A 14,190-nucleotide genomic window follows, 5' to 3' on the forward strand; every position below is an offset into this window, starting at 1 on the left:
GTACGGATGGAACTTCACACGAGACCCAGGATCATGTACATACTCTTTTCGTTATTGTCCTAATCCATAATTTACTGGGTAGCTCTACAAGCATTTCGTCAATTGTCACAAAATGGAGCATCCACAATGCTTGAATCAGTAGTGTTTCTACTGTTTATTGTATGCTTGGAAAATGATGCTCAAACGCCGTATGCTGACTTCTAGTCAACATGCTTGTGGTATCAAAATGTGAAAAGGACTGTTCCGGGATATTGGTGTTGGCTTTCCAAAGCCAAAGGCCCCTTCATCATATGCACCACCTGCTCCATGCCGGTAGCACTATTCTGTAACCTCATCCTTTTGTCATGAAAGACATAATGCCATTGTTGTTCTGAGCGCCCCTTCGTCTTTCATGCTTGCTTGTGCCCGGTTGACCGCAGCTCAATGGGGCTGGCAGAACGACCGCCTTTTGTGTTACCTAGCCACCTTGTCGCAACAGAGAGCACTGGTTTTTTCGACTGCCTAGATCCACTTGCCACCTGCTCCAAACTACCGCTGGTTTCTTCAATAGGGGGTGTGAAAGCCCGTGCTGCGGTCTCGTCTCTTGACTTGCGCGACATGCGGATCGTGTGATGTGATGGCCGGCCAGAATGGTGGCTCTTCCTGGGCACACCTTCTGTGTTGGTGTGGCCGCCCTGGCCATCGCCCAAGGCTTGCTTGTGCCCGATGGCTTCCAGAATTGTTGCTTCATCCTCTGTTTCCAACCCACCTTTCCCTTTCCTACCATCCCTCTCAAGGCGCTGCATGAAGTCCACATCTTGTGGAAAGTAGACGCGTCGTATAGCATTGAAAAGCAGTTCAAACACAATGACTGCTGAGAGGATGATGAAGAGCACCGCCCAGAAGTTGAGCGTATTGCCGAAGTTGTCGAGAAATTCTCTGTGCAAAAAGTAAATCCCAGTCCGACCTTTGTAGATAACGGACAGGAGGATACACCACAGAAACCAACCGCCAACCGAGAGCAGAAAGCCAGCTAGAATTATCAGGGTCTTGTTCTCCATTTCAAGGATCCTTTACTAATTAGCATGTGTACACCCCTGGAGATACGATCATTACTTACAACAGCTTGATGTTGATGAACACTACGCAGACGGTGAACGGTATAGTTCCCATGGCGTAGAGGCCGGTGTTCAGATCGAAAGGCAACTTTTCGTACACCGCAAACATCACCCAGTAGATGATTGCGGATTCAATCAAGCCCATGATCGTCCATCCGATGTAAAGCCTGACGTTGAAGGCGCTGTTTCTATGGCCGTAGGTGTAAAGCTCAGGATACTCCAGAAGCGTCTTCGCTTGCAAATCCTTTTCTAAACCACCCAGAAGGATGACTGCGAGGGAAGTAAAAAGCGTATTGAACACTGCCAAGCTCGTAGGTTCGTACAAAGAGGTTCCACTGTGTCCGTTGTAACGTTGGAAGTAGGCTTGTGGGAGGAAAAACACTATCTCCTTCCAAAAGGTGGCCAGTATGTATTTGCCAGTTCGCAGATAGTTCCAACGACCGTGGACGAAAAGAAGGCGTTGCAAGAAACGGAATTGAGCGATGGCGTAGTCTGAGATGCGGGCGGCCTGCAGACCCTCGCGGCCAGAAATACCGATGCCGACATGGGAGGCTTGGATCATACCGATGTCGTTTGCGCCGTCTCCAATAGCCAAGGTCAGAGAATGCGGTACTTGTCGGCGAATACGCTTGACAAGGGAAGCTTTCTGAGATGGGGAGGCACGGCAACAAATGACGGAATCAACTCTAACCGCTAGGTCGAAAAAGAGGAAACTCAGGTCCTCATCGTCCTCGATGGTGCCCAAGGTCTGACCGTCGACAACCACGACCGTGTGAGGAAGCATACCTCTAGAGACCTCACCGAGAGTGGATAGGATGGAGTCCTGGAGATTGTCCATTGAAGCGTCCAGGATGAAGACTTCTGAGAAGGGCTTGCAGAGACCGGCGGAGTGTCCGATGTTGATGGCGGTCTCTCGCTTGTCTCCAGTGAGCATCCAGACTTTGATCTCGGCTCGACGAAGCTTTTCTATGGTTTCGGGTACACCTTCTTGCAGGCGATCTTCGATGGCTGTTGCACCAGCGAGATCGAATTTGTCTTCAATCAGCTCACCAGCGGCTTCAATCTTCTCTTGCCTGTTGTCTAGGCTAGTTGTAGCATCCTGGTAGAGCTTCTTCCACGAGATATAATCATCTTCTGGAATGTAGCGGTAGCCGTAGAGCAGAGTTCGCAGACCATCCGATGCGAAGTCGTTCATATGTTGGAAACACCTCTCAAAGACTGCGCCCTCATTAAGCGCGACTGACTCATCAATGAACTCATCAATCTCGCTCTCGCTCATGGCCATGCTGGGCCGTGGAGAGGGCCAGATTTCCTGAGGACTCATTGGCGACAGGACGTCGTGTGAAACTCTTTGCGGAGACCACATTTCGGCGTCGTCAGTAACGGCGCTTCCTCGTCGGTGTAAATCTCCAGAGTTTCTCAGACTTTCACGCCTCATCGCCAAACTGCGACGGTCCGACACGGATGTTCGTGCAAGCATCATGCTGCTGCGAGGCGTACCGCCGTTGCTCATGCGCTGGTGAGCCTTTTCCCTCTCAACACTCCTTCGGATCGAGGCTCTTCGCTGGACAGCATCCGCCTTTTGACTGGCAAGCCCGCTCAGCTTTAGACGAGGCAAAATGACATTATCGGCGCCTTTGCAGAACACGCAGACTCTGCCATCTGGCATGCGGATGATGATTGACATCCTCTTTCGCTGACTGCTGAACTCAATCACGTCGAGAACCTGGTACGTCTCTTTGATAATCGACCCATTGGCACCTGGCAACTGGAGATGGATCGACTGCGCCGGCCGATCAATGACGATGTACCTCAGGTCGCGCGCAGCTTCTACAAGCGCGAGCTCGTCTGGAGAAGCAGCTTGGTACTCGATTTCGCCATTGTCCGAGGTCTCGGGGAGACAAGTGTGGCAGAGGGCGATGCAAAGAAGGAACTGCTTTGCCTTTTTCGAAAAAGCAGTGTCTGGCTTTCGTTGTAAGTACTCCAGCAGATCCTCAGTCTTGAGCTCAGGATCTGACTCTGGAGCCCTGCTGATAGATCTCCCGCGCGCAAATGAGCTGACGGAGGGCCGGCCTCTAGCTGATAAGGGCTGCGACGCGCCGTCGTCGGGTTGATCGGCGGCCTTCTTCCTGTCTTTGCCCTTGCCTTTTCGCTTCTTGCGAGCTGACTCGATCAACTTTTGCTTGGCCTGCTCGTCTCTCTCGATATCCATGTCGTGCAACCAGGCGGTGCCAGCGACACTCATTTTGCGGAAACGCATGATGTTTTCTGTCAAGGTACCGGTCTTGTCTGAGAAGACGTAATTTACTTGACCAAGATCCTCGAGAATCGTCGTCGTATTCGCAACCATTGGTGTGTTGGTAACGGGGTCGTACATCTCGACATCTCCCATCATGTAGAATTGGATGATCTTGATGATCTCCAAGCTGATGTAGAGTGATAGTGGAATCAGTGTGTTAAACATGAGAACATAGGCAATGAAGATCTTCCTAAGCGTCAACGTGTCTCCATGGAAATACCACGATTTCCTTTCCGTCGCGTCTTTCCAGAGGCTGTAGCCAAGAGTAAGACCGCTACTCAGGCAGAGAAGCACAAAAATGAGCCAAATCACGATTCTGTTCAGTACTCGCTGCATTGCTGGCGCCTTGGTTCGAACATGCTTGTGAGCGTTCATTCTGATTTTGCACTCTTCGCCGGAATTGATGACGAGCCCAATCGCCTCGGTCGTGTTACGCACAGTCGATCCACGGTAGATGACGTTGTCCAGCGACAGAGGCAGCGTCTCCTCTTTGACGGTCACGCGACCATCATATCTGTAAAGGTCGAGGTTGGGGTCCTCGGAAACAATCATGGCCTCACATGACTTGATCCCTTCCACAGTTGAACAGCTCTCTGCAAGAAGTGGAGACGCTCTTTTCGCCTTGAGATTTGTCTCTCCGTCCAAAGCCATCGTTTCGATGTATGCCGTGCTGTTGGGCCCGGACGCGCTCAACAGCACAACGTCAGCAGGAACATCATCGTCTCGTCCGAGCTTGATGACATCGCCGACCTTGAGATCCTGCCATTCGGTTTCAGTCCAACCATTATCCGAGTTCTTTTTGAGCGACGCCTCTGCATCCTCTGCCTTGCTGTGCCTCTTCATGCTGGCAGTTGCTTTCTTAGATCTTTCTCCCAGAACCAGCGTTCGACTCAAATTTTCAGTCTTTGCAAGCAGATATCGCCGGTAGTCGTCATAGCCCTCTTTCGCCATCGACAGGGAAACAAAGGCGAGAAGGGGCCCTATCGTTGTCCATCGTCCAGTGGTGCTCAAGCCGGGGATTGCTTGAATAATACCGACGACCAGGAAGTAAAAGTTGCCCATCTTGCTAAACTGTGAAAAAAGCTGCTTCGGCAAGAAGCTCAATATCGTGTAGCGACTGGATCGAATGAAGTTGCTGATGTACGGTTTCCTAGTGCGCTCATCGATGAGGGCCTCGTCTCGTTTTCTCGCCGTGTTCAGAGGAACATGCCTGCCATCAGCGCTCGGTGGAAGCGGCTTCTGGCGCAACAAGCCCTGCACGACATACACATTGTACGCCTTCTTCAGCTGCTCAGGCAGCGTCTCCTTCGCAACAAGCCACTTTGCGCGCTTCCCTGGCTCTGGTCGATAAATGGGGTACTTGAGCTCTTCTGAATGTTGCACAGAGCTCTGGTCACTGCTCGGGTGGGCGCGTGACGTCGACGGCTCTGGCAAGATGTGGCTTTCCAAGTCTCCTCTTGACGGGATCGTGTAAAGACCATGACGACTGCTTGGGTTGAGATGCGAGTCCGCCGGGTCGAAGCCACGCATGGATTCACGCGGCACATCATCCGAGAAGCGGACGTGGCCGCCGTCGAGGGTGCCCTTACTGCCCATGGGATCGGTGATGGCTCGTCTCGGCTGTATTCTCTGAGCAGCGCGAGTTGGCGCGGGACTCGCTGAGGGCGCCGGGATGTCATCAGCAGTGTCGAAGGTTGCTGCAGACGTTGCGGACGGCAGATGAGGACTCGAGGCGGGGTCGTCGGGGTCTTCATGCTGGGGAGCAGCAGAGGAAGAGGCGTCACCCGGGGCCCGGCTATCCATTCTTGAAGGGGCGAGGCTTGGTCGGTTTCTGTCTAGGCTGTGTTGGCCAGTCCAGGCCCAGATTTCTCCCCCAAAACCGCAGACGCTGCAGATGGAAAGTGCCTGGCGCAGACGGGGTTAGTCGCAGAGAGGCTAGCAAGAACAGCTAGCTTGACGACTAGACAGACGGCAGAATGACGCTTGTTCCAGACGGTTCCCCTTGCTGGCGGGCCGGATTCACCACAGTGGCTCGCGCGTGGTAGTCTTCATTGGTCTCGACCCAGGATTGTGGCGCGTTCCTTGCTAAATCTGGCGTGGCTTCGAACTGCGACGCGAGGGAACGCCAATGTCGTGGTCAGTGCAAGCAGCCGGGGATACGGATACAGATTGAAATGCTGGGTTCGCAGGGCTGAAAGCGTCGCGGTGGGCGTCAAAGAGATGTCAGATCAGCGATTTCGACGTCACGGGTGCTGGCGGAAGGAACTGAAGTTTTTCGGGCCAGCGATTAGGTGACGCCGGGGTTAACGATACAAGGCGAATAGTGAATGGAACACCCGTGGTAATGCTGGAATGAATACGTGAAAAACAAGTGCGAAAAGGAGATGAGAAAGGGAGAAGTCGAGAGAAAATTGGTCACAAGAAGTCGGGCGGCGTTGGATTCCCAAAAAGGACGGACGTCGAAGGAAGCGCCGGGCGGGAAAGAAGAGCGACTCCGCCAACCCGACAAATGGACAGAGCCTTGCGTCGATCTGATCTGGGCGGAAAGATGGCAGCAGAGAGTGAGATACGCGAGCAGATACAGACAAGACACACGGCAGCCATAAGACAGGCGAAACACACAAGTTGTTTCCTAAGAAGCGCAAAGAAGGTTGCCGCGTACAGCAGCTGCGCCGCCAGCAACGCGCAACAGCAGGAGCGGCGTTCGCTCTTGGAGTCGTCTTGGCGAAAAGTCACGACGGGGGCCAGTAAGTGGCCGTGGAGACCACTCGTGGATGGCGTCGGCATCGACCTGGAGGTGCCCCCCCAATCATGAGGTCAGGGAGAGAGCGTGTCTCTGGCGCGTCTTGGCACGTTTCTGCACTGCCACTGCCACCATTGCCCGACGGGAATACCAAGACATTGATTGCACTGCTGATGCTGATGGATGGACGAAGGAGGAGGATCTCTTCGATGATGGATTGGTTGGTCGGTCTGAAGTCCCACGGAAGGAAGCCTTACTGCGGTAGGGTGGAAGCAAGCAGGAGAGAGACACACCGGGGAAAGACCCAACCACAGGAAGGGGGTGAGCCTTGCCTTTTTTCGAGCTGGTGGCAGCACACTTTCTTCGGTCTGCCCCCGCAAAATCAGAGGACCCGACGTCATTGGTGAAGGAAAAGGGCAAGTGCCAACTGCAAACTGCCTGCAGAAAGAGAACAAGACGCCCGAAAAAAAAAAAAACCGCAGGTGCCACGACGCGGTACTTGAACGCCCGCGGCACCCGTCCAATGTCCCAGCTGTCAATGGCATTGTACCCTTGGACTCGCCCCCAAGAAGAACACCATCGAACCCACCAACATCACCCACCCATTCATTAGACGCACATTGTCTTGGCTCAGCACACTTTCTTGGGTCATGTTTCGACCCGCCATTGAAACGCCAGCAAACACGGCATCTTGTCTCTTTGAGCATTGACTCCATCGAGGTCGCAGGAAGACTTATTTCGAGGATACAGACCGCCTCATTGGAAAAGGCGCCAAACCGTCCTGCATCCCGCCCGCTAGAAGACGACAGCCCATCTGTGGGCGCGTGCTCTAAGTATTTAATCAATTATTATGGGCGCACTCTCCTTGGGACGAACGTGGCCAGCCTCCATTCTCACAGGGCATTCCCTAACGTCCCACACCTACTTCCAGACCACCCCCACATCCAGACCACCCCAAAATGCCTTATCGAAAATACATACTACTACTTCTAAACTTAAATAACTTCACTATTTTTAACTTAATTATTACTAAACTTTCTATAAAGTATAATAACTATATAATAGTTAATTATATTAAAGATAAAATTTCCTAAGTATTTAAAACTATTATAACTAATACTAGCTTATAAAAAGCTTTATTATAGTATAATATACTAAAAACTATTTTACTATATTAAATTTAAAAAGCTTAGCTATAAGATATTACTTTTTTTAATCTATAAAAGCTTTCTCTAACCTAAGAAAGCTATCTAGCTAAATAAGTTTAAATTTAAACTACTTTAAGCTTATCTCTAACTTATTAATAACTTAAGGATTTTACTAAATATATCTTATAAATCTATAGAAACTCCTAGCTTCTTAGAAAGAACTAAATATAAACTTTTATTAAGAGAAACTTATTTATAAAAATCTAAAAAAGTGAAGTAATTAATTCTTAGTATATTAATAAAACTTTAACTAATATAATTAAGTAATAGTTTAAATACCTTATTATACCTAAGATTATAGCTATTAAAGCTTCTAATTAATATAATATAAATAAAATTAATATTTTAAAAAGTAGAAAATTAAATAAGCTTATTTTTAGATTATTAGAAACTTATTCTATTTATAAAAAATAGCTTAAATTATATATTTAAATATTTTTAATTAAATATATCTCTATAACTAGTAAGATATTACTTCTACTTATTATATATAAGAGTAAGAATATTTAGTAGTAATAGTTCTCTCTAGATTTAATACTATATAAATCTTAGAAGTTTATAGCTATAGAAAATAGGTAAACTTTAAATTTTATAGCTATTAAGTAGTTAATAGAGGTTTTTATCCCTTTAACTTAGCTAGAGGACCTCTTAGAAGTTAGATTATTAATTTTAGATAGTTATAGAAACTATAAAACTACTACTTTTATATATATATACTTTAAGAATAAAATATACTTATTATTCTTATTAGTATATATATTATATATCCTTTAGCTACTTAATTAATTAGTTTTTAAGCTTTTTAAAGTAGTATATAAAAAAGAGCTTAAATTACTAGCTAAATAGGATATTAATATAGTTATAAATAAAAGAAATTTTATTATATATTATAGTAAAGCGTATAAAGTAACCTTAATAAATAAGAATATTATTAGTAGCTAAAAATAGACTAATTTATAGCTTATTAGTATAGCTAAACCCTTTATAAACCCTCTACTACTTAAGAATACTTTAACTCCTACTAAACTAATTAATTAAGTTTATAAAAAGCTCTTTAATAGTAAGAAAAGTAAAAAATAAGTAGTAGATATATTAGTAGTTCCTTAGTTAACTTCTAAGAAGAGGGATAAGTTTTAGGATTAGTTTAACCTATTTAGTAAGCTAGATAATAATAAATATATATAGTATTTACTTTTTTAGAAGGTTTAAAAAGGCTTTAATAAAAAAGTATACTAATTAGTAGTAGCTTAATAAAAAATTAAAATACTATAAATAGAGGTTAATATTAGTAAAGCTAGGAAATAGAAGAAAGTTAAAATAAGCTTAAATTTAAAGTTTACTAATATTAAAGCTATTTAGAAAGCTTAAATTAAAGTAAGTAAACTTAAAAGTAGTATAGATAAATTTAATAAGTCTAAAAACCCTAGTAATAGCAAAAGTTATATTATTATAATATTATAATATATATAAATATTAGTTGAAGTTAATATATATAAATATAAGGGTATCAAAAATAGGTAGTCTGGATATAGGGGTGGTCCGGAAGTAGGTGTGGGACGTTACCACACGCAAAAAGATGGGATGGCCCAAACTCTAATACCAAAAAGAAAGACGGCGAGGGAAACTTCGCCCGCGCCCACCAAGAGGACGGGATCCATCCGCATTGCACATTGCACACATCCGCGTTCCGTCTCATTTCCAGATCATCTTCTTCAGGCGAGTACGGAGTACGTTTTCTCTTTTTAACAGACGCACTCTGGACGGCATGCAAGGAAAAGGCACACGACACGACTCACAACTCCCGTACGTTCCGGTTCCCAAGTGTGGGCACGGCACGGAGAATTGGCCTATCTGCCGTCCTCACCGCACAATGCCGTCTTCAGTTCCGCACCTCGGACTTTGATCCCACTCCCAACATATGCCCAGTAACATACGAACACCCCTACGCCTAGAAACCCAGTCATCATCGGCCCCCAACAAATCCCCTTGGAACAAAATACACAAACACACCCTGTGATTGAGTAAGGTCGAAAGAGAGCGCCCTCAGACCTCGTGTTAGTGGGCCACCACCCATCGCCACCTCGCGCCCCCTTCCCCCGTTTCCCCGGCTCGGCCCCCCGCGGCTTTGACACCGTCTCGAGCTTGTCCAACGCCACACACTTTTAGGACGTCGACTTCGACATCGAGAACTTCATGCTAGACACATCAGACATGAAGGGGGCCGCAGGATGGCACGACAGTAGATGCTTTTTACCCCTTTTAGCGTTTGCTTAATGCAACGCCGACAGCAAGTCGGATTCGAATTTCCCGAGCCATAGATTCCTCCTCCGGATACAATAGGCATCTTCACTCATCCAACCTAACCTTACCTGCGTAGGTCTGTGAGGGATTACTTGATACTACCACTTCCTAACTTAGGTAGGCAGACGTATTCTGACACGGTAACTCAAGCAAAGCCGGCGGTAATGCTCGAGGCGAAATGCCAACAGATGCATCAGCAGCACAGAGATTCTCAGTAGCCAGCTTACACGCAGGTAGCATTGCCCGTCAGCACTTGCGCGGCTGCGCCCCGTCCCTCGTGTCTCTCGTGTAACATGTAACGTCCACTATCACCCACCACCACAGAGTCATCAGCAGTTATCCGTACCTCCTTATCCAAGTTCAGCCTCGTCACAAAAACGAGGAGTACATAGCGTTCACATCTCCAAATACTCAGTGATCCCACACGTAATCCTACCCGGCCCCCATGCATGTTCCACGTGGCTCTCATCAAAGAGCCGTCTAAAAACAGAAAGTCTCATATCCGTCTGCCATCACTCACTCACCCGGCCGGTACAGAATCCAAGAAACCAACAAGTCTGGTTCTCTATCCGTACTCGTGGCCCAGCCTGGTCTAGCCTACCTACCTTAGCCTACCTAGCCCCGTCCACTGCCCAAAAGCGCCCACAGCAAGACCCCAGAAGTGGCAAAGCCTCGCCTCGCCTCGCCCACCGGCTCACGATCCGACTCTGCAATCTCGCATCACGACGCCGTTTCGCCCAAAAAGCAAACGCAGTACCCATCCGATACATAATCCCTCCCAGCAGATCCCCCAGAGCAGCCAGCAGATACCCAGAAAAAAAGAGGAAACGACGCTTCGGTAGGCGCCGGTAACATCATTTTCCAGAAAACATCGGGATCGCCTTCTCACCATGCACGTTACATCGGTTCAGCCTCCACCCCATGACGATGAGGCGGCGCAGGCAAGCAACCTGGCCGCCGGCCGTGGAGACGTCAAAATCGCTAGTTTTGCAAATCACCCAACTTTACAGATACAGTGTCACAGTCTAGACCGAATGGGAACTTGCAAGTCTTGTAATAGTGGGAAAACAGGGATTTGACGCCCTCTCTCTTTGTCTCTCTCAACTCTCGACTCTCTATGTCATTTACCTACAAGGCCGAACCGCCTCTTTCGAGCAACGGCCGGCCCCAGCCTCTCGCTGCCGAAGCCATACAGCGCGGCGCGGTTTCTTTCCCATTAAACCGCCCCCAAACGTTGTACCCCGGCATCCAACGCACAAAAGCCACCAAGATTTCCCCTGCTCCCCCACGATTCCCATCAAACCAATAAAAAATACCCACAAGAGGAGGTAGACCAAAAAAGTTGTTGTGTGTCGGAGTTGTGTATATCTTTGCGCAAGAAAATTTCGGTTTGTGACTGATTAAGAACCAGGAAAAATCCCAAGCCACCTGGGCTTTTCCCCCATTTTCATCTCCAGACCTGCGGCCAAGACATCTTTGACTCATGAACGATGACAGAAGAAATCGAGTTAAAATAAACAAAATGTGCAGCGCAAGCCAACCAAAGATTTGAAGGGGAAAGGATTATTAGGTGCCATATCGTCGGGTCTCTGCGCGGACCGATACGGCGAAGCACGGTTGTGATGACGAGGTAGGAAAATCGGAAGATTACCCCCTTCGCAACAAAAAAATGAGTTTGTTCGCGACAATAAATGACTCGAAAAATGGTAGAAGTAGATTTCCAAGAAAGTGCAAGTGTACGATCGCTTGTGCCGGACACGCATGATCGAGATACGAATGGAGGTATCGTCATGCAGATTCGTCGTGGCCGATGGATGAAAGTAGAGCAAGAACTGAATCAAGCATCGTAGTCATCGGTGTGTCGAAAGTAGACCAAGCGCAACCCATCTGGTATATATCGAGCGCCTCAACGCCAGCTGTGAATAATCAAAGCAAAGCAACTCCGCTCTCCTCCCAAAGGTTTTCGAAGCACGCCGGAGCCTGTATTATGTACGCCATGTCCTGTCCGGAATAATCCCAAACGCCAATTGACTTCAGGCACTGCAGGCCTGAGTCAAAGGCGCTCATTGATGAGGCACATGGGACATGGACTCGGGTGACAATGAGCTGGGGTCAACGTTGTCGAATTGCACCAGCTGGTTCATGTCGAGATCGGCCTGGCCTTGTTCGACAAACGCAGGAGAATGAGGGTGCATCGGCAAATTGATGGTGTGCTTCGAGTACATCTCGTTCAGGCCGGTGCCGTCGTCAGAAACGGCGCAGGACCCGCTGTCGCCCTGGGTGTAGATGTCGGCTGAGGCGGGTCTGCCGAGCATGGACAAAGGAGGCGATTGCTCAACAATGGAGGGCTCGTGGTGGCTGCCGAATGACAGAGGGGAGACGGAAGGCGGGATCATGTTGTTTGACGGGTTGGCCATCGGCGACAGGAACGCACTTCCGTAGGGAGTGTTGTAGCTGGAGGTCGGGAGGGGGCTCGGCTCAGGGGGCTGAGAGAAGAACGCAGGGCTCGTGGGGAACTCGGACGGAGAAGCGGTCGTGGCCGACATGGGGTACTGACGCATATCCAGTCCGAAGCCGGCTTGGGTGTCGATTCTCAGGTTGGGGCCGAGGCCACCAGGCTGCTGAGGAACAGGAGCGTGGAGGTAAGGGCCGGGAGTCTGAGGAGCCTGCATCTCGCCAGGTTGCTGGATGTAGAAGGAGGGCATGGGCGTCTGGAGCATGGAGAAGTCGACGGCCATGGGCACGGAACGACTACGCTGTCTCTTGTGGCCAGGACCACGCATGCCAGGGTGCATGTTGTTGATGCCCCAGGTCTCCTGGAACATACCGATGTGAGGCTGAGCAAAGTTGGGCTGCGAAGAAGGGCGACCGGTGGGCGACACGGGGGCGGACACGGAAAGAGCGTGCTGCTGGTCAATGAAGGGGTGAGGATTGTTGCGGTTCATGAATGCCTCCAGGGAGACGAGCTTCGCCAGCTGACCGCTCAGGACCTTGGGGTTGCCGCCAAGGTGGTGAACAAGGCACTGGGATGCCTGCTGGTCCTCAGTGAAGTCGCCGCACTGGAAGAAGCCGCTCGTCTGGGGAGAAGAGTCCATGAAGAAGTTGGGAGGGCGGTTAAGCTCGATGACAATGCCGCCGGGCTTGTTCGGGTCGCCCTCCTGGTTCTCGAGGAAGATGTTCTTGATGTAGGCGAAGGGGTACTCGATCTTGTAACCAGCCTGCTCATTGTTGATGTAGTAGGTCATGGTGCACTTGTCAGGGGAGTAGAAGATGATGAGATCCATCGTGTTCTGTCCAACGCGAGTCCACTTGCCGATGCTGAGAGAACGACAGGTCAAGTGATGGATCACTGAAGCTAGTTAGTTTAGTTAAGCTTGACTTACGTTTCGGAAGTACTTACAAACTTTGCCCTGGCCGCTCTGGTCGCCACCGAGGAGCATGCTGTTGTGTCCATAGGGCAAGAGTCCGGTGCGGCCGAGGAAAGGACCGCCCAGTCCCTTGCCGGATTCCATCGCCTGCATGGCGAGGTAGGCACGCATGGATTCGGGAATGGAGTCGATGTCTTCACCAGTCTCGAGACTCTTCTTGGCCAAAAGCTTGATCTTGGCACGTCTTTCCAGGGGTCAGCTACGATTTCAAGGGACGCGACTTCAGGGGTCGGAATTTCTCACCTGTTCTGGAACCAGATCTGAACAGACCTTTCGGTCATGTTGATTTCCTCCGCTATGCGCTCACGGACGGTGGCCGTGGGAGTCGGGTTCTTGTTGAATTCCAGCTCGAGGGTTGTGAGTTGATCTTGGGTAGCACGCTGTCTCTTCTGGTTCTTCTGCTGCTGGGTGAGGGTGCTCTTGCGAGGCGGGCGCCTTGATTGCGAAGAGGGCGCCTGGCCATTGGCGGAGGTCGGGGAGGGGGTTGAGTTCCTGTTGGCGGAACCGGGAGTCTGAATAGACTCATGGGCGGTGGTCGAGCCGGGCGTCGCGGCGCTGGGGGCAAGAGCCACCGGGTTTTCCACCTCAGTAGCCATGGCTTTCTTTGTTTTCTAATCGGTGATATCGATCGGTATAAAGGAGCAAAGGCGAGGTAGTATCGCTGTGGTGTGGTGCGATTGTGATCAAGGGACGGAAGCTCGAGGGTCAAGAGATCTCGGTGTAAGTCGCGTCCACGGAGTGATCGGGGTGTATGGTGTCGTGTAGACGGATTCCTCTTTGATGGTAGGTAATAGGTATGAAGGATGTTTGCTGTGAGGCTAGGGAAGGTAAAGAAGGAGCTTTAAGGCAAGGTTGCTAAGGAGCGTGGTCCAGAATCCAGCAGGGGGATCAGGAGATTTGGGATGTGTGAATAGTGTCGGTTCGGTACGAACGAATGTCGAAATTCAACCAGACTTAAGGAACGTAATGGAATACCCGGAAAGGAGTGACGGGATTCAGAGAAGTAGTTTATGGTTGAATTATTCAAGAGAGTGACTGTGAAAAGGAAAAAGGAGTGGGGGAATAAGAGGAAGAGAGGAAGGGATTGTCGTGAACGACGAGGATGACGATGAGG

The 14,190-nt window shown here is 49.3% G+C and overlaps 2 protein-coding genes across 2 annotated transcripts; both read right to left on the bottom strand.

The window, feature by feature from the left end:
- Positions 1-389: 389 nt before the first annotated feature.
- DNF3-1 (putative phospholipid-transporting ATPase DNF3) lies at positions 390-5,199 on the bottom strand (the record flags this gene model as incomplete). The annotated part of the gene is made up of 2 exons (XM_036637251.1): positions 390-1,050; positions 1,100-5,199. The coding sequence occupies 2 exons, from the start codon at positions 5,197-5,199 to the stop codon at positions 390-392; spliced, it is 4,761 nt and encodes a 1,586-aa protein (XP_036498236.1).
- Positions 5,200-11,711: 6,512 nt separating this feature from the next.
- HOY1 (Homeobox protein HOY1) lies at positions 11,712-13,672 on the bottom strand (the record flags this gene model as incomplete). The annotated part of the gene is made up of 3 exons (XM_036637252.1): positions 11,712-12,997; positions 13,049-13,260; positions 13,320-13,672. The coding sequence occupies 3 exons, from the start codon at positions 13,670-13,672 to the stop codon at positions 11,712-11,714; spliced, it is 1,851 nt and encodes a 616-aa protein (XP_036498815.1).
- Between the last annotated feature and the right edge of the window lie 518 nt (positions 13,673-14,190).

Source organism: Colletotrichum siamense (assembly GCF_013390195.1).
Source record: "Colletotrichum siamense strain Cg363 chromosome Unknown KSG_Cg363_contig03, whole genome shotgun sequence".
NCBI lineage: Eukaryota > Fungi > Ascomycota > Sordariomycetes > Glomerellales > Glomerellaceae > Colletotrichum > Colletotrichum siamense.